Source organism: Cryptotermes secundus, unplaced genomic scaffold (assembly GCF_002891405.2).
Source record: "Cryptotermes secundus unplaced genomic scaffold, Csec_1.0 scaffold50, whole genome shotgun sequence".
NCBI classification, from domain to species: domain Eukaryota; kingdom Metazoa; phylum Arthropoda; class Insecta; order Blattodea; family Kalotermitidae; genus Cryptotermes; species Cryptotermes secundus.
The window spans coordinates 1,563,285-1,582,252 of record NW_019721758.1 but is presented as its reverse complement, the minus strand read 5'-3'; the positions used below and the strand labels follow the sequence as shown (position 1 = coordinate 1,582,252).

Here is an 18,968-nt window from a genome sequence, read left to right as displayed (position 1 = left end):
GCTGTTTATTGGAGTAATGAGTTAATGTAAAACGACTTCTGATGATGGCCTGAATGGCCAAAACATGTTAAGTGAAAACAGTATAAGTTTATCCAATTTGTACAGGATTGTGTTGACAGAACATATAATAAATAGTTTTGGTGTTAATGTTTAAACAGAATCTGTAAACACAGTAGATGTAAAAGTTGCCCCTGTGCTTAACAAATTAAGCACTGTGCCATGAAGGCATGCTACATTTTCTTGACCTCGGCATTAGCTGGTGATGAGTGGTCAGCTTCATGCCCTGGCCTCTTTACCCCCAGGGAAAGAGATCCTGGTACCTATTGGAAAGGAGGTTGGGCAGACCTCAGCTCTTCTGGATGATGTGGAGAAGAGAAAATTCTTGACGCTACTGTACCTTGAACTCTGACCCCTCAGTTGTTGAGCCCATAGCTAGTTGCTATACTGACTATGCTATCCTGTCTCCTGTAAGTAGGTGTACAGTTTAAAATTGACTATTCCATGTCATGTATGTATTATTGTAGAAGACAATGAAGACCCATATCGAGCAATAGTCAGGTGGTATTCTCGACCACATGATGTACCCAAAAGAACCATCAGATCATTACAGCTGGACAAAAAGCTGGAAGTTATACTAGATGAGAGACCATTTGATAATGATATCAGCATTGAAACATTTTTCAGCAGCTGTGTGGTAAGTTGTTTGGTAGTTGTCCATTTGAACTAACTTTCATTTCTATCCACTCTTTCTCACTTCAAATATTTATTTATATTTGTATGTGGCTACTGTCTGCAATGATATGATCATGGTAAATCTAATATCAACATTATATAATCTGGGTAGTTGTGATGGCAGTGTTAAATAAACCAAGAAAGCATGGAACAGCAGCAGCAGTAGCATCATCATTACTGTTGTCATTATTAGTAATGTTAAGAGTAAATTAAGTTTACTACTACTTTTCCTACTATGTTAATAAAATTTTACATGCAGCAGACTACCTGTAGTCCTCAGTTGTTGCCCCAGAGCTGAATTTTTTTCAATGTAGGAGGTTGATGTCCATATTGCATTCTAAAATAATGCTGGACAGCTGTAAGAGATTGCAACTCTGCTAGCCAGAACACGCATTGAACCTGTTCCTGTGGTGTCGACATTGTTACTGAACTTACCGAAGGTCACCGTCTGGGCTCATGCACATAAGCCAGACATGAAAGAACTTTCAGAGTTTTCCTTTCTGATGACACAAACCAGATACATGTGTGACAATTAGTTTCTGAAATATAAATTTTTTATTTTGGATTCCTTTCATCTGGACACTCTGTATTTAATAGCAAGAGTTTTAGTAGGCTTATGTCTCTGTAGTTAGAGCAGTCTGTTTTGTTGCCTTGTTTAAATATTGGGAATACAACTACTTCTTTCCACTCATCAGCTGTAAAACCAGACTTCCAACACATTTAAAAATTTTAAAATTATTGAAAGAAAGAATAATGTTACTTTTTTATATATTTTTTATTTATATCATCTGGACCTGTAGCTTTCTTGTTTTTGAAACTTTGTAATGTAAATGATCCATCGAAGGTAATGGGATATATATATATGAGGGTTGTTTTCTACTAATATTGTTACTTGTTTACTTGTCTGTAATTGTTCTGATATTGCTCACATTCGAGTAGAGATATTGGATTCAGTCATACTTTGTTCTTTTCTATTTTGTTTAGTTTCTTGATTATTTTATATGCCTTATCTCGACAGTCCATGCAAATCATATTCCAAATCAGCTACATATAATTTCCAGTATTGTCTGTGATTATTTTCTAACTTCTCTTTTGACTGTTTCCAATTTTAATTTATGTTGGGCTCAGTCTTTTGCAGGTTTACAATTCAGGAATCTGATTATTTACATTTTTTATATTTCTCCTTACATGTGTGTTTCATTATGTTCTTTTCATGATTGTTTTAGGTATTAGGAGCTAAGATCGATGACGATCCAGTTACTGAAGCGAAGAAGCTTGAGGGACATGTGTCTGTACCAGTGTTTGTTTGTCGCTACAAACTTGTGGGCTCAGCCTACTCAGCAAAGATAGAGCCATACCTAGATGTTAGTGAAAATGCAGTGAATAAGTCTAGTCTTAAGTCTGCATTTCGAGCATCCAGTAGAGATTCTTCATCAGGGAACAATGTTGCCAAGCAAAACAAATCAAATCAACCACTGTCATCAAAGGTAGATGGCATAATGAAGCTATGTTTAAAAACTAGTTTTCCCTTGGATGTTGATACAGAAGATAATGTTTTGGAAGCAAATAGAGAAAAACGAAGAAAGGAATGTGATAGAGAAATTAATGAGCTGAAATCAAATTTGTCACCTGTAAAGAGGAGTTTCAGAAATGATTTCGCTCCACCAATAGAATCCAGTCATATTAATCACATTACAACAAAAGCAAGTGAAGCTCTACTTGGGCGTACAAGTTACGTTCTTGTCAAGAAGCTAAATTTAGAAGAGGTAATACATAAGAAAAATGTTGAAGATGGAAATCGATCTATTTCGCCACCTGTACCACTGACTGGTAAGGGAAGTTCACTGTTCATTTCAAGTTTTTTTTTATTAACAAATATTTTGCTATAAATGATCCAAAACTTAAAGGTAGAGTCTTAGCTGACTGTATGAGAGGAATACATTCATAATGTTTCATTTATTTCTTATCAGAAAGTTGGTTGACATTGTTTTGACCTGTCATTTTGAAATTCACACTTTGTTTGGGTCTCAGAGACTAGACTTTTCATTGGAGAAGAGTTTGTTGCTTTTAGGGGTGGGAGGTTGGGGTTGGGCTAGAGGATAGAAGTCTTACCACGAGCCCCCCCCCCAAATTAGGTTCAAGAAACTGTCATGCTGAAAGGTCTGGGAGAATTTCTTTTATCACTTTCTACTTACTGCTGAGACATTTTGGGTATCATTTTTCATAAATTTTTGTTATGTTTAGGTTTTTCGTCAGAATCAGTCCCGTGATTCCTTCTGATATTTTCTGAACGGTTAATTATATTTCATCATTTTAGTCACTTTTCCCACATCGTTGAAATTGCTGAACAGTTCTTTTATCTGTAACATCTTCCCTTCTGGCTTGAAATTGCATAACCCATGCAGATCTTTTGTGTTCTGCACCTTGAACCCACTCCATAAATTTGCTGTAATGTTTTGTAAATATCAGTGGTCAGGCCAGGATTACAATGTTACATTGTATCTGTGAGTGACTTGTAAAATGAGCAGTTACTTGCTCAGGTGAAGAAAGATATGCTGTTTTACAAATGAAATGGATAACTCTGTGCATTCTAAGTCATGTAAAATGTAAACCAGATGGAGCATTCATGTTTATAAGTTATAATGGCTAATTTAAAAAAAGACAGTTTTTTATATGAATGCGAAGAACATCTTTTAAAGTGTCATGGTTGAGTGATTTGAGTGATTAGCATCCTTGTTTTGTATTTGGGAGGTCTTAGGTTCAATCTTGGCCTGGATACTAGCTATTGTGATTGAGATTTTCATGGTTTTCCTCACTACCTTCAGGCAGATTCTGCAGTAGTACCCAAACTTATGTCATGACTGCTTCCTTCCAGATCATTTCCAATTTAGTAATCCTAGCATTTGATTCTGTATAGTTCAAGCTACTGACACCATTAAGTGAACCATAAGTAAAATAATAAAAAATACTGTGATACGTGATTCTTTCTCTCACACATCTATATAATGCAGAATTTTTGTTTCATTAATACTTAATAGATACATCACAAGAACAATTTGAATTAAGTAACAGTGGAGCAGAGTTAATAGTAGCTCAGAACTGAAGAGTTTATTACCATGTTCACAAGACATGTTCTGTGGAATTAGTTATTTTATGATGAATTGTTAAACCCCACCCAATCTTACAGCTGGAGGAACTCTCTCCTTGGCTTTCCACAGCTGCTTACTCTGTATATTGATAACTGCCCTCCCTATTTGGAGGCTATCTCCCCGTCCAAAACCTGAGCATGTACCATGCTGTGGTGACAAAGCATTCACTTAACATGGCAGAGTGGATTAAAAATTGAACTTGTGCTAAACTGGATATGTAGGAGAATTGTAAAAGTCTTCCCATGTTTGATAGTGTGGCTATTAATATCTGTCAGTAGTGTAACTAATATGTTTAACCACATTGTAAGATACATAGGTTGTACCGAAAGTCATGAGCAACTTTTTTTTGTATGCAACCTGGGAACAGCAGATGAAAGAGAGTATGATGGTAGATGGAACCAGCTGTTGTGTTAACCTTGAGTGTCTTGTGATGTCAATAGCTTGCATCACGTGACCAGTATCACTCCTAACAAAATGGCCGATAACCATATGTTGTTTAACCAGCGTGCTGTCATCGAATTTCTTATGAAAGAGGAAATCCCTGTTACAGAAATTAACCAGAGACTTCAGCATGCTTATGGAAGTTTGTGCATGGGTGCAAGCAGTGTTCGAAGATGGGAACACCAGCATCGAAGATGAGCCTCGGAGTGGTCATCCTCGAACAGCCTCAACTGAACGCAATAAGGAAAGAGTGGATGAGATCATTCAAGATGACAGGCGTGTGACTGTGGACACAATAGCCCGAAAACTTGGAATAGGGCACAGTGCAGTACAGGAGATGATTGAAAGCTTGGGCTATAGGAAAGTTTGTGCTCGTTGGGTCCTGCGGTTATTGACTGAAGACCACAAAGGTCAGTGAAAAGCCATCACCTCAGAACTGCTGCAGAGATATCGACATGAAGACGATTTTTTTCTCTGTATTGTGACAGGTGACGAAAGCTGGTTTCACCATTTCGAGCCTGAAACGAAACGGCAGAGTATGGAATGGCACCATTTGCATTCTCCATCAAAAAAGAAGGCAAAGACAGTGCCATCACCTGCAAAGGTGATGGGCACAGTCTTCTGGGATGCAGAGGGGTTTATTCTTGCCGAATTCCTGGAACCTGGGCAAACCATCAATGCTGCTCGTTATGTCCAGACGCTGCACAAGCTCTGTCATGCATTGCGCAATAAACGTCCAGGATGAAACATCATCATCCTGCATGACAACGCTCGCCCCTGCGCCGCTCTACTCACATTGGAAGCAATTGCAAAGATGGGGTGGGAAGTTCTTCCACACCCCTCCTATAGCCCTAATCTGGCACCCTCTGACTACCATCTTTTCGGATTTGTGAAGGATCAGTTGCGTGGACAACGTTTTGAGACAAGGGAGGCAATTCAGAAAGCACTACATCACTGTCTTCAGATGGCTGGAATGGAATTATACAGAAGGGGAATTTTCAAACTCCCAGAATGCTGGGAGAAACGTGTACAAAGAAGTGGCGATTATGGGGAAAAATAAAGAAAGGTCTGTAGATTGAAGTGGTGAATTTGGTTTGTCAATAATAAAACATGTTACGTTACAAAAAATTGTTGCTCATGACTTTCAGTACGACCCTCATATATCATCTGCTGTAGTAAGGTTTTGTGTTCTCACTTTCAGAGCCAAGCATGAGGTGGTATGGAATGAAGGATGACAGAAATCGTCTTGTGACACTGAAGATACCCATCAGTGCATGTGATTCAGCCAGGAAGCCATTGAAAAGCATTGGACATGAAAATACACAACCATCTATCAAGAATACAAGCTTGAAAGATACTGAAGTTCTGACATTGGATACTGAAGATGAAACAGAGAGTATTGATGAGTTTGGCAGGAATGTACCTGTGAGGTATGATGAAAAGAAGCAGATGAGTAATGAAAAGTCAGGAAAATCAAATAAATGCAGAACATTAGCAGAAGAAGAGATTTTTAAAACAAGAAGTTTAACCCATAAAACAAAATTAAAAGACAAAGATATTTCCCAATTATTGGATGATGATAATTCTAATGATGTAATTTTCATTCATAAGAATGTAACTGATAAACCCATATCTGACCAGAATTCTCATCAGAAAGTTTGTGAAGCATCTAAAAATACTATTTTGCAAGGGAAGAAGACGTTTGAAACCAATACTACTATTGTTGAAACCAAGCAGATGCAGACAAGTAATATCAATAAAGATGAAAAGAAATTAAAGATGAAGGCAGTAAAAGATGTATCTGATAAATCAAACTCTGAGAGTGAGGATTTTGGTTTAGTATCATCATCAGCTTCTTCCTCCAAGACTGTCCTACGGAAGAAACAACATCCAGGTCAGTGGTCAGGAAATAGTGAAGGCTGTACAAGATTGAAGACAGTATGTGAAAGGCCTGTGCATATTCCATTGGCGGCATCTCTTCTCGAAGACTCTGTGAATACGTGTGTTTCAGCTTCACTTTCCACACCAGGAAGTGCATCATTGGTGGCTGTGAGGCACGTAGATGATAAGGTAGTTAAAAGTTCAAACTCAGAATCTTGCACAGGTAAATCAAAATACCTTTATCATACTTCTGTGAAAAAGAAACTTTCTTATGAAGACAGTGGGACAAACAGAAAATTGCCGTGTGGGGAGAGCCAAGACAGATGTATTGTTACTGAGGCAAGGACTGTGAGACAAGGGAAGGTTACAAATAGAAGAGCAGAACTTTCCACTCCCAAAGTGGGTTGTACAGGTAACAGCATTAATGGTCTGGAACCTATTCATAAATCAAAGGTTATTGACAACTATTTGGAATCCATGAAGAATTCTAAGCCTTTGAATAGGTGTCAGGATCATCAACAAAATAATGTAAGTAGTAAAAATTACTATTGCTCTTCAATTCTTACATCTTATTGGCAAATGACAGTGTTAAGTAATCTACCAAATTTACCATTGGAGTCCAATGTTAAAGTAATCAAATGGCATAGAACTTATTGCCAGATACTGTATAGCATGCTGTATATGATTAATTTCAAAACTGCTCAAATCCAGGCATTTTGGATAATGATAAAAATCACAATCTTTGATTAAAGTTACATTAATGTACTGCATTTTGAACCTGAAATTTATTTTATTGGAAAATTTTGTTATGATAGGCCCCAGTGAATGCCAGAAAAGGTTTTTCCAAATGAAACACTTAAAGATTGTTGGTTTCTTTTCTGAAATTCTTATTTGTTTCCTTTTCCCTTTTACTTAATTTGTCCACCTGTATGTAATACTGTAAATATTACTATGGCACATAAGGATGCCATTTTGTTTTATGCATTCTTTGTGTAACATGAATGTATAGTGGGGAAATTCGTTTTGTCCTGGTCCATATTGGCAAATACCAGAGTAGTGTCTCCATTAGGCCATGGCCACCTCCATCCAAATCCATCCCAATTCATTGTCCACAGTCATCCTACCATTTGATGCTGTGTAGTGTCATAGTGACACCATCACAAAGCAAACCACAAAGAAGAGAATGGTAAGGTCATACCAGATCATGTGTTTTATTTCTGTAAAGGCCCTGTGGATATGTGTGAAATTGGCAATGGAGGTCTTTGCCACAAGTTGATTGGCAATTCAAATTTTGGTACATGTCAGCCTGTTCTAACCTGTCCTTTACACACATTCAATTCAACTTTATCACTTTTCTCAAAAAGAGCTCGTAGTATGCAACATTGGTGCATAATATAAAGTTTATACCCATTGAAGTCTCTAACTTTATTATTTTGATAGGGTGTACATTTTGAATGGTGGGATGTGTGTTCCTGTGCATTTGTTGATTGGCAAAACAGTATTTGAAAATCAAAACCATTGAGAAATGCGAAGTCAAGAACAAAAAAAAATACACATGTTTACTCTAAATTAGAACATGTCTTTAACTCTTACTGCTCAGTTTGTGTAACAGTATGACTCAGAACCCTTTAGAGTCTGCTAGTATTACTCTACTTTTAGAGTTAGTTCATGTATTGAGATGAATATGTGTAGTGATTTTGGAAATGTTCATTAGGAGGGAAAAATTCATCAGAAAGATTGAAGGAAATGGCACAGAATTTGCCTTGTAATTGAATGTAAGCTTTTGAATCCGAGTCACTAGAATTGTGTTCTTTGATAACATTTCTCTTCCAGGAGGATCACTGGGTTTCTGTCCCAGAAGATGATAATCAAGGCAGTGCTTCTAGTTGCAGATCATCATTACGGCTGAAAATATGTAGAACCAGCAGACATACAAACCATGATATTCATCAGGTGGTAGCTTCTGCCAATTATTTTTAATTTAAAGGCTTATTAGAAAACCTCTATTTATCTTTACTGTTTGCATCCTCTTGTGTGTCATGATTAGTGATACTCTGCCCATCAACACAACAAATATTTCAAAATAAACCAATGTAATTGTTTACATTGATTCTATTTAATAACTGCTAGTTGTTTCAGTCCATATATTGGACCATCCTCAGGCAGTTTCATTAAATACGTCAACATAATCCACACTGAAACCAGGAACAGGAACAACACAAAAACAAATGTCCACAAGCTCAATCACGTCACATTAAAGAAGGCAAGAAGAAACGCACATAAAAACTAGAGAACTAATAACAACATTGTACATGAATAGTACCAAAAACATAAAAACTCATTCATGACATCATATTCAAGAAGGCTAAGAAACATAAAAAACTAATAATAACATTATGTGTGAATAGTACTAAAAACATTTATGGGGCTACACGGTAGTGTAGTTGGTTGAGGCACTATGCTACGAGTCGGAAGGTTGTGGGTTCAAGTCCCGATGAGGTCATTGGATATTTTTCAGTTGACCTAATCCTTCCAGCTGCACTGTGGCCCTGGGATCGACTCAGCCTGTAACAAAAATGAGTTCCAGGAATTAATTAAATAATTTTCCTGGGGAGTAGAGCGCAGCCGGTGCGTAAGGCTGACAACCTTACTGCCATCTTTGATCCGGTTGTCTAGATAATGTGGGACCCTCACCATCTCACAACCCTATAGGCCTTCGTGGCCTGTTACAGGGATAGCTTAATTTTTTTTTTACCAAAACATAGAATATAACAGTGAACCCTGGAAGACACCACCTACAATGCACAACAAAAAACAGAATTATACATTGTAATGATGAGAAAATTTTTAAAAATTTAAAAGTATTTTTACAGTTTTAGTGGGGGTACGAAGTAGCATAGTGGTTGAGGTGCTACACTACAAGCTGGAAGGTCGTGGGTTCAAATCCCGATGAGGTCATCGGATTTTTTTCAGTTGACCTAATCCTTCCAGCCGCACTAGGCCCTGGGGTTTACTCAGCCTCTAACAGAAATGAGTACCAGGAATTAATTAAATAATTTTCCTGGGGAGTAAAGCGCGGCCGGCCTGACGACCTTGCCGCCATCTTTGAACCGATTGTCTAGATGTGGGACCCTCAACGTCTCACAACCCTCTCGGCCTTCACGGCCTGTTACAGGGATAGCTTTACTATTTTACAGTTTTAGGAATAATTGCATATATTATGATGATTATAGTGATTGACACTAATGTGGATTCATGTTAGTATATTTCAGTAATGTGAGAAATATTTAATGAAACTGCCTGAGGATGATCCAAAATATGGACCAAAACATGAAGTAGTTATTAAATAAAAACAATTAAATTTGTTGATTTTGAAATATTTGTTGTGTTGATGGCCAGAGTTTCCTATGTTTTTCGGCAGGGAAATTAGAGATTCCCAGAGAAGGCTGTTGAGCTTAAACTTCCTTACTGAGTGCTGTCAAGTGCCAGGTTGGAGATGAACCTGAATTTAGAATTTTGGGTGTAATAACATGCTAGGTAATTGTGCATGTTGTGCTTCTAAAATGTGTAGGTCAGTTACTGTGGAGCACTGTTGGAATGAGGATTGTAGGAGGAATTGAAGTGTTTCTGAAAACTGCTCCAGTCCAACTTTGCTTTTGCAAATCGCAATATACACAGCCCTAAGCTTCAACTTGATCCTCAGGCAAAAAGTCAGTGTCTAACTTCTTGAGTATTTCTTGTAACTTCTGTTTGCTAAACTTGAATGATAACTATGAAAACTTTGAATTGTTCCAGGTCACATGTTAATTCCCTTATTTTGTAAATTTTCTTTTGGTCTGTGTTATGTGTATACAGTTTATATATTTGTATACTGGCACAAACTTATCATTTATCTTATTTGCAGTTCATGTAATTTATAGTGGCTAATAAATTTTGGCTGCACTGAAAATTCAGTTGACTCTACTTTTACAGTCTTGGCTCTTAGATGGCTGTGTTCACTCCACATCAGAGAGGGTCAGTAGCTGAAAGACCATGGAGGTAGCACTACCATTTAAGTGTAATACTCAGAGGCTTCAATTCCAAGTGTCGCCACTAATCTTGGGGAGGGGAAAGTATGTCAGTGTAAAGACAAATCACCTGAAGACTGGAATAGAGTGAATTCCCAAAAGTGAATTTATTGTCATGTGTTAAAGAGTGGTTTGGATTGGTACCAGCTTCTAACAGCACCAGCTCACAAAGGCTGATCTGTACCAGTCTTCTAACTCACCATCCAACTCCATTCTACTCTACTCAACTGTGCTGCACTCACTAACTGAACTGAACTTGTTTGATCGAGTCATATAGCCTTTGGAGCAGACCCACAGACAATGTCACTTGCAACATCTTTTCTGTTGTTGTATGATGTCACCGCAGACGTGACATGTTCCTCTGTTGTGTGTATGGGTCACTACCTGACAGGGTCTACATGCTACAGTATACCACCACAGCCAGTAATTTCATTGTCTGTGGTTTTGTCCCACCATATTACAAGATACTCATACACTTACGCATATCCACATCCATCCTCAGAGTATTCGTTGTTGGCCACTATGCAAGTCTGGCAACATTGGTACAGCTGCTTGGAAACACTGCTGAAAGATATTTGCAGGAAGGTCCCATACAGCTTCCCTTGTGGTTGTGACGATCTCCTTGGCTGACTGAAACTGATGCCCACATAGCTTTTCTTTCAAGTGAGCAAATTCAAAGAAATTGCATAGTGCGAGATCAGGTGAGTATGAAGGTTGTGGCAAAACGGTGACCTGTTGTTTTGTCAGCTCCTCTTAGAGAAGCACAGAGTGAGGTGCAGGTGCATTGTTGTGTAGCAACAGCCAGTTCTTCCTGTGCCAAAGCTCAGGACGCTTACGACAAATTGAATTGCATAGATGACAAAGGATCTCCTTGTAGTGATGCTTGCTTACAGTCGCTCCTTCTGGGATGAATTCCATGTGAGGAATTCCAGATGAGTCAGAAAACAGTTCAAGCATTACCTTGCCTTTTGACCTGTCCTGTCTCAGTTTCTTCTTTCTTAGTGATGATGGTGATTTCCAGGTGGCCAATTGTCAATTCATTTGTGGATCATAAGGAAAACACCATGTTTCATCTCCTGATATCCAGTTGAGAAACGTCTCATCTTTATCAGCATTGTAAATCAGGTCACCACCAATGCACATGTGATCATCACGTTGGTCTTGCATCAGGATGCATGGAATACTGTGCTGGGTAGCATGAGATTATGTTCAGGTTATCAGGCAGACTTTTGTGGCAAGTACCAACGTGAACCCCTGCTGCTGCGATTTTATCTACCATTTGGGAGGAGTTGGCATGCATCAGTGTTGCAACTTCTTGGATCTTGAGTTCATTTCTGACCATTCTTGGCTGACTGGCATGCTCACCATCTTCCACACTGTCTCTCCTCTGTGCAAAAGTTTGTGTCACTTAGACAGCACTATGGCCCAAGGCTTCTTTGCTGTACACTTGCTTGATCATCTGAAAAGTTTTGCTATGGATTTGCCTAATTTTTGGCAGAACTTTACATTTTTCTGTTGCTGAAACTGCAACATTCTTGATTTCCTCCCCTTGCAGACAACTACCCTTCATAACAGTGACTTTCTGAATACACTGCATGCACGCATTTGCTTCATGCTGGAATGAGAGAAGAATGGGCATGGCACCATCTCATTGCTCCAAATATTTAGTGCATAACAGCGCCACTATGTGGCCAAGCCACAAAATTATTAACTGTACTACGTATTATCTATAATAACTATGTATTATTTTTTTATTGCTAGTGAGGTGGGACTAAGTCCCTTGTACTGCAGCCACTTCTGGCCTATTGTACCTGCCCCAGATGATAGGTGAGGGTGATTGTGGAGCAATTTGTGGAATGAAGATTGGCAGGGGAAACCGAAGTGCTCGGAGAAAACCTGTCCCAGCCCCACTTTGCCCACCACAAATCCCACTTGACCATACCTGTGATCGAACCCGGGCTGCCGCTTGAGCTATGGCGTGGCCCAATAACTATGTCAGTATATATTAACCTAAGAGATCAGACAGTGTCCAGTATAATTGTAACATACCAAGAATTATCACAGACATTCTGAGTGTCAGACTCTGAATTATTGGGTTTTCTTTCTGGTTTTAGGATACTACTCCCAGAAGGCGCAAGAGGCACATTCTCAGTGACAGTGCCAGTGATGACAGTGAGTATGAGCCAGGCAGTGCATTGAGATCAAAGCATTACAGAGCTCATGAGCCTTCTACACGAGAGTCTTTGAAGGTTAATGAGAAAGCATCACCTTGTACACGATCTTCTTCTCGAAAACGTAAACCAAATACTTGGTATGACTCTAATTGGGCAACACCTGACTCAACTCCTGTCTCTTCATTGAAAAAGCAAGTTACAAATTGGACTCCTGTCACTTCTAAAACTCCAAAGTTAGAAGTTACACCGCAGGCATCCACTACCCCAGTTCCTAAGAAGGTATGTGGTTTACTGAATGTGTCGGAATGCTAAGAGTATCAGTCATTCAATTGTTTTTAATGCCTCAGAGCCATGCAACATATACATTGTATCAGATCCATATGTCCACTGTTTTCATGTCACATACTCTGTTGGTACTTTGGCCATTCTTCGCTTGACTACTACATTTGCTTAAGTATAGGGACATTTTTAAAACTGTTAACGAGTTTATGGCTGTGCAGTTCACTGTGACCCGTGCATTGCCGGCAGCGAAGTGTATGCAAATTTTGCCGATGACTCAGCATGCTGATAACGTTTGGAATGAAGGAAAATAATTAACTTCTTGACTTCTACACGTGTAGGGTGGTATGTGTGACAAAAATAATGGGTCTAGTTTGGATGATTGGATTTCTTAGCACCTTGGTTACAAGTTCTCTTAATCTCTCTGTTTCAATCTATGACATTAAAGTCATGGCACTAATCTAATTGTCATGACAAAAATGTTGTCACAACATTAATTTACATCATGACATTCCAATTTTAAATTTTAATAGTGACATATTGGCATTCAATTTCATGGCACAAGAAAACAAGACTTCAGTCTGTCTAGGTTTAATATATACTCTGTTTTCTCTTGTTTTCTCTTCATTATTGTAAACAATTTCAAAGAAGTTAATCCATCTTGCCTTCCGGTTTCATTTTTGGATAAGCTGCTGACACTTCAAACAGATGAATTATTTCAAGTTTCATATTCTAGTCCAAGCTTGCCCATAACATTACCATAATTAGAGGCTTTCAGGTGCTGCTGTCAGTGTCAACTGAAATGCGTTCGTTATGTGATGAGGGTTAAACCTTAAGCATACACATGCATAGTTATATTCTGTTGACATCACTGTCTGAAGCCAGTGGAAGATCAGGGTAAGGGGAAACCTGTCTACAAAGAGGCCAAGACTGCATGGTGCCCCCATAAACAAGCCAGGCAACAGAATAAGCAGTGAAACAAGGTGCTGGACTGATGAGGAAATTAGGAGATATCTCATGATGTACATTTCTCAGTAGTTAAATCTTGGCAGGGATCAGTTGCTCTCAGATTTTGGAATGAGAATTTTCTGCTAGAAAGGGGTGGGGCAGAGAGGGTGGTTTAAGGGGACCCTTTATGGGCTACTAGCCATAAATAACTTTGGAAGCAAAACTGTGGGTTCTCATTTCTTTATTCCTAAGGTTATCTCTTCAGAATTTTGCAAGTATACCAGTCAGAATGAGGTAAAGAGATGTAAGCTGTCCCTTTGCTTAATAAGACTCCATGAGTGGAGGCATAGCTCCATATATTCTTAAATTTTTCACTAAACGGAAGTGACTGGTCTGTCCCATGTTTTAGCCACTTTACCCTTGAAGAAAGCTTCCAGTACCCGCTGGATAGGAGGTTGGTTGGGCCCTAAAGCTGGTCTTGACACAGAAAAAGAGACAGATTTGCCCCTGCTAAGAATCAAAGCCTGATTGCTTGGTCGTCCAGCTTGTAGCCTAGTCACTATGATGGAAGCATTCAGGGAGAGTAAACACCAAAATGGAGAAGAAAATTGCCTTGACTTTCATATTACATCTTAACCAATATTAATTTTACAGGAAGAATACATTGTCTAGGTTCAGTTCACATTTGCATGTCATATACAAGTTGCTTATCTTAATGTGCAAAATATGGATGAAACAGTAAAACCAGCTTTTATTATGCTTCAGATACAAAATAAATTTTGTTCTTTCTGTACTGTTTATTTGTGTGTCAATCTTATTTAATGAAGTTGATGAAAATTTGTGTTATGCTGTCCAACTTGGTTTCTTCTAGGCATAATTTTCATCTAGCTTTACATTGGGATATGTTATTTCATAACAGGGATCTGCGCAGCGTGCATTGCTGACACCATCCATTCCAACTCGTGCCAGTCCCATTTCAACTCCTGGTAGTGTTTTGGAGGAGGCACGTGCTAGGTTGCATGTTGCTGCAGTGCCTAAATCCCTTCCATGCCGTGAAAAAGAGTTTAACAACATCTATCACTTCGTTGAGGGCAAGATTCTTGATGGGACAGGAGGGTGAGTTTAATTAGATAATATGCATCTTAAGTGACTGAATTCAGTTTGCAGAAATGCAACTGAATTGACCCTTTGATTTTGAAGGTTTCATGCTCTCTGTGGACCCTAGAATGAGTGTTTTAAGCTTCGGTTTTTGCTAGAAGAAAATTTGCCCCACATTGCTGAGTTGTGCAGTTAAATACCCTGTTTGTATGTGATTACTTCCCATGATTCCCAGCCAGTGTCACAGTTCCATCCACATAGTTGCCTGTAGATGTCATGCTAATTCACTTGTTTATGCATATTGTCACGATTTAGATGTGTGACTATAGACAGGGTATGGATTGGTGAATGGATATTGATTGATTGATCAGTAATCTGTCAGATGACAGGTCCACAGTCTCTTCCAAAACAGTTCCTCCACTTAATGTGATCTTCTGTTTTTGGAAAGAGACTATCCAGGAAATGTGATAATGTGGTAGTTTTTCCATTTGCTTTCCACATCGCAGTACAACAGCCGTTCAAACCACTCTGGTCACGCCTGTTGCTATACGAACTTGAACCATCTCGAGCATCATTTGTTCTGTGCTTCAAGTCGCTGCTGATGACGCTGCTTCCGGCATCAGTTTTTGGTTTTTGGTGTCTCTCTTCGTCTGATGCCTACCCTTTGACCTGTCCAGCAAGGGAGGCCCTGCCAGTAGCTACGTTACCGCTGGTATAGCTCTCAGGGTCCTTGGCATACTCAAACCCCCTCACCACGATAAGGTGGAGACACCAACGAGGGGGAATGGATATATTGACCACTTATACACACCACCCACAATTACTATTAATACAAGTAATTACAGAGCTATCGCTATATCCACATTTTACAAACCACTAGCACATGCTAAGTCTTCTCACTCTTCACTAGACTCTTCCTGGAAATGGCTTCTAACAGTGGAGGTTCTTCAGCTTCCTGTACTCAGGTCCTCTTGTCACAGCTGCCCATGCAGAACTCTTGTCAACTGTCAACTCCACTATAGCACTATCTCTTCTCAGCCTCCTTTGAAGAGCTGAGCTTAACTGCCAGCCCTCAACTAACTAGGTTCCAGGCTGGCAGCCAATTCATACCAACCTCCTAGTCTTTGCTTCACAGGTGGGCTTGCAACTGACAACTGAACTGGATTGCCCCAATTGTCTTCTTCTTAACTCCTTGGCATGGATCACATAGAAAAGATCCCCATTTCCATTGTAACTGTGCTGTTGTGTGTGTCTTGTTTCTGCGGTAATGTGTTAGTAAACACGTTGCTCAGAAACAGATGTTTGTTCATTCATCTGTTGCATATCAATGACTGTACTCATTTGTTTTGAGGTCTTTGACTAGCAGTGGGTCTGTGTGCCACAATATTGATGTTAATTTACTGAAAAATGTTTATTTTTCTGACCAGGTGACTGAAATGCTAATGATTTAAAAGGAAATGGATGTTAAAGAGAACACGGTAAGCAGTAATTTGGTGTATCTAGATGAATATTTGTTACCCATTGATTCTTGCCTCAGGCTCAGAAACTCATCAGTGGATTTCAGATTGCTTGCAAGAATATGCAAGCTTCAGAAGGAATCACTTCAAGAGTGTGTGTTAGATTTAAATATTATGTTCCAGATGCATGTACATAAGTGGTGTGCCTGGGACTGGGAAAACAGCCACAGTACAGGAAGTTGTTCGTAGTTTGCAGGAGGCTGTGTCACAAAGGAACATTCCAGATTTTCAGGTAGATTGAATGGTTTTTCAAACTAAAATAAGAGGCAAAGAATGTACTGATATATTGTTATGTTTTCTTTGTTTCTTTTTACAGAATGTTATATATAGGGTCTGGCAGGGAAACGTGATGGATTCTAAATTAGTACAATGTATGCCATTTTTGTGTATAATTGCGAGCTCATTTTGTCTTGGAAAATCATGCCGTCCAGATGCTTACCATCTCTTTGTACACATTCTTGCAACCTCGTCTTGAAGTTGGTCATTGAGCATCTTACCATGTCCGCGGGGGGAGGGAGGTAATGCCGTAATTCCATCTTCAATTGCAGCTTTCAGTTCAAGAACTCTACATGGTCTGTTGATGAATACCTTCACTTTGAGGTAACTCCAAAGGAAATAATTGCTTACATTTTAAGTCAGGTGACGGAGCAGGCTAGGGAAGCTCTCACAGTATGGGTGGTGGTCCCATCTTGTTGCAGCCACATGGTTTGTTGATTACGTCCACATCTGCTAATTTATGGTGCAAGGAAATTATGCAGCATGTGAACATAGCGACCAGAGTTTACTGTCATAGCAAGTTCGTCCTCCTCAAAGAAATATGGGCCTATCATAACAAAGCTTCCCACACAGCACCAAACTCACACATTCAGAGTGAAGAGGGCATTCATGAAGCTGCCATGGATTTGTGTCCAACCAGTAATGGAACTTCTGTTTGTTAACACACCCAGATAAGTGGAAGTGTGCTTCATATTTCATGATTGTGTCTGCGTCATCTGCCACAATTTCAAGCGTGTTTTGTGCAAAGCAATGCTGTTCGGCCAATCACATTCAACTCTTGCACAACCATTATCTTGTATGGATGAAAATGCAAGTCTAGGTACAATATTCATCTCACACTCTGATCTGAAATGCTTAATGCAATGGCATGCTTCATTTTGTGTGTGTTGCGTAGCATTGGTCACAAGCTATAAACATCTATCCTGTTGTCGAGTGTGCTTATGTGATTGCCTAGCTCTACATGTTTCTCTCTCTCTCTCTCTCTCTATATATATATATATATATATACAGGGTGTCCCAGGAGGAATGTGCCAAACTTCGGGAGGGTGTTCCTTATGTTAAAGTATGCCGATATAACCCAAAACACCTATGTCCAAAGTTGAACGGTTACGGAGATAATGGCCAGAGAAGTGTCAAACTTTGACCGGGGTTACACACTTGTTGATTACAAAATAGATATTAAAACTGGCAGGAATATGTGGATTCTGTAATGTTAATAATGTACGTAACATCAAACTAACTTGTGAGTGACGGAAAGCCATAAAATTGAAGTACAAAATACTCGCTCGCCATGTCATAATTGTCCTTAGGTTTCCAAGCAGTATACATAACACATGACTGGCGTGCGATGACGTAATATGGCTGCGCTATGAGCCGACCACATAACTCTTATTATACCTACATTCACGGATAATCTCTTTTGGAATTTCGTTTCCATTATCTCATGTGGATTATTATGGGACCACGTATGCACATTTCGTAAATTATTTACACCGTCCCGGGTAAACGACGCCTCATCACTGAATAAAATGACGCTTAACAGTTCGGGATGAGCTTTTATCCAGTGGCAGAAATCCATACGCTGAGCATGGTCGCCTGGTTCCAGATGTTGTACCCTTTGATCATGGTAAGGATACAGGTCTTCGTCATGTAAAGTTCGCCACACCTGCATACGTGATACGCCGATGCGAGAGGCCATTCTACGAGTGGAGAGACGCGGACTTCTATCAATCATGCGAAGAATGTTCTCTCGTGTGTTTCTCATTTGTACATCCTCCCTTTCCGACTGCACAGAAACACTCGGAAGAGAACCAGTCTCACGCAATGTCTGGTGAATTCGCGTAAATACACTTCGAGATGGAATCCTTCGATCGGGAAAACGCCTTTGGTACTCTTCAACAGCAGCACGTGCATTGCCACCGCAAAATCCATACACAAAATGCATATCACAATACTCGACGTGTGAAAACACAAAAGGCATTTCAGCAACTCATCACACAACTAATTTACCACCCATTCACGACCCCACTGCAACGTAATCTGTAGGCAGCGCATGAGCTTACGCTAGTGTGACTCGCGGCACTCAAGGACAAACAGATAAGGGTCTCAGCTGACAGGTACGTATAGTGCGTGGACCTGCAAGAAGACCACACTTTTCTCGGGCCATTATCTCCGTAACCGTTCAACTTTGGACATAGGTGTTTTGGGTTATATCGGCATACTTTAACATAAGGAACACCCTCCCGAAGTTTGGCACATTCCTCCTGGGACACCCTGTATATATAGACTGTTTTCATTGTTTTGGGCCATAGTACACACCTTCAGATTTTCTGTACTTATTTCAGGGACATTCTGTATGTGTGTGCATGTGCATGTACACAAGGGTGGGCATGATGATTTGAAATG

The 18,968-nt window shown here is 39.5% G+C and overlaps 1 protein-coding gene across 2 annotated transcripts in view; it reads left to right on the top strand.

Annotated features, from left to right (window-relative positions):
* Positions 1-18,968, top strand: part of LOC111875618 (origin recognition complex subunit 1) — a 42,572-nt gene that overhangs the window by 7,308 nt on the left and 16,296 nt on the right. For both annotated transcript variants that reach the window (XM_023871999.2, XM_033755879.1), the window contains exons 3-9: positions 525-694; positions 1,959-2,562; positions 5,524-6,731; positions 8,037-8,156; positions 12,385-12,723; positions 14,591-14,787; positions 16,410-16,518. In XM_023871999.2, the coding sequence (XP_023727767.1) occupies positions 525-694; positions 1,959-2,562; positions 5,524-6,731; positions 8,037-8,156; positions 12,385-12,723; positions 14,591-14,787; positions 16,410-16,518 (2,747 nt within the window). The remainder of the gene's footprint in view (positions 1-524; positions 695-1,958; positions 2,563-5,523; positions 6,732-8,036; positions 8,157-12,384; positions 12,724-14,590; positions 14,788-16,409; positions 16,519-18,968) is intronic.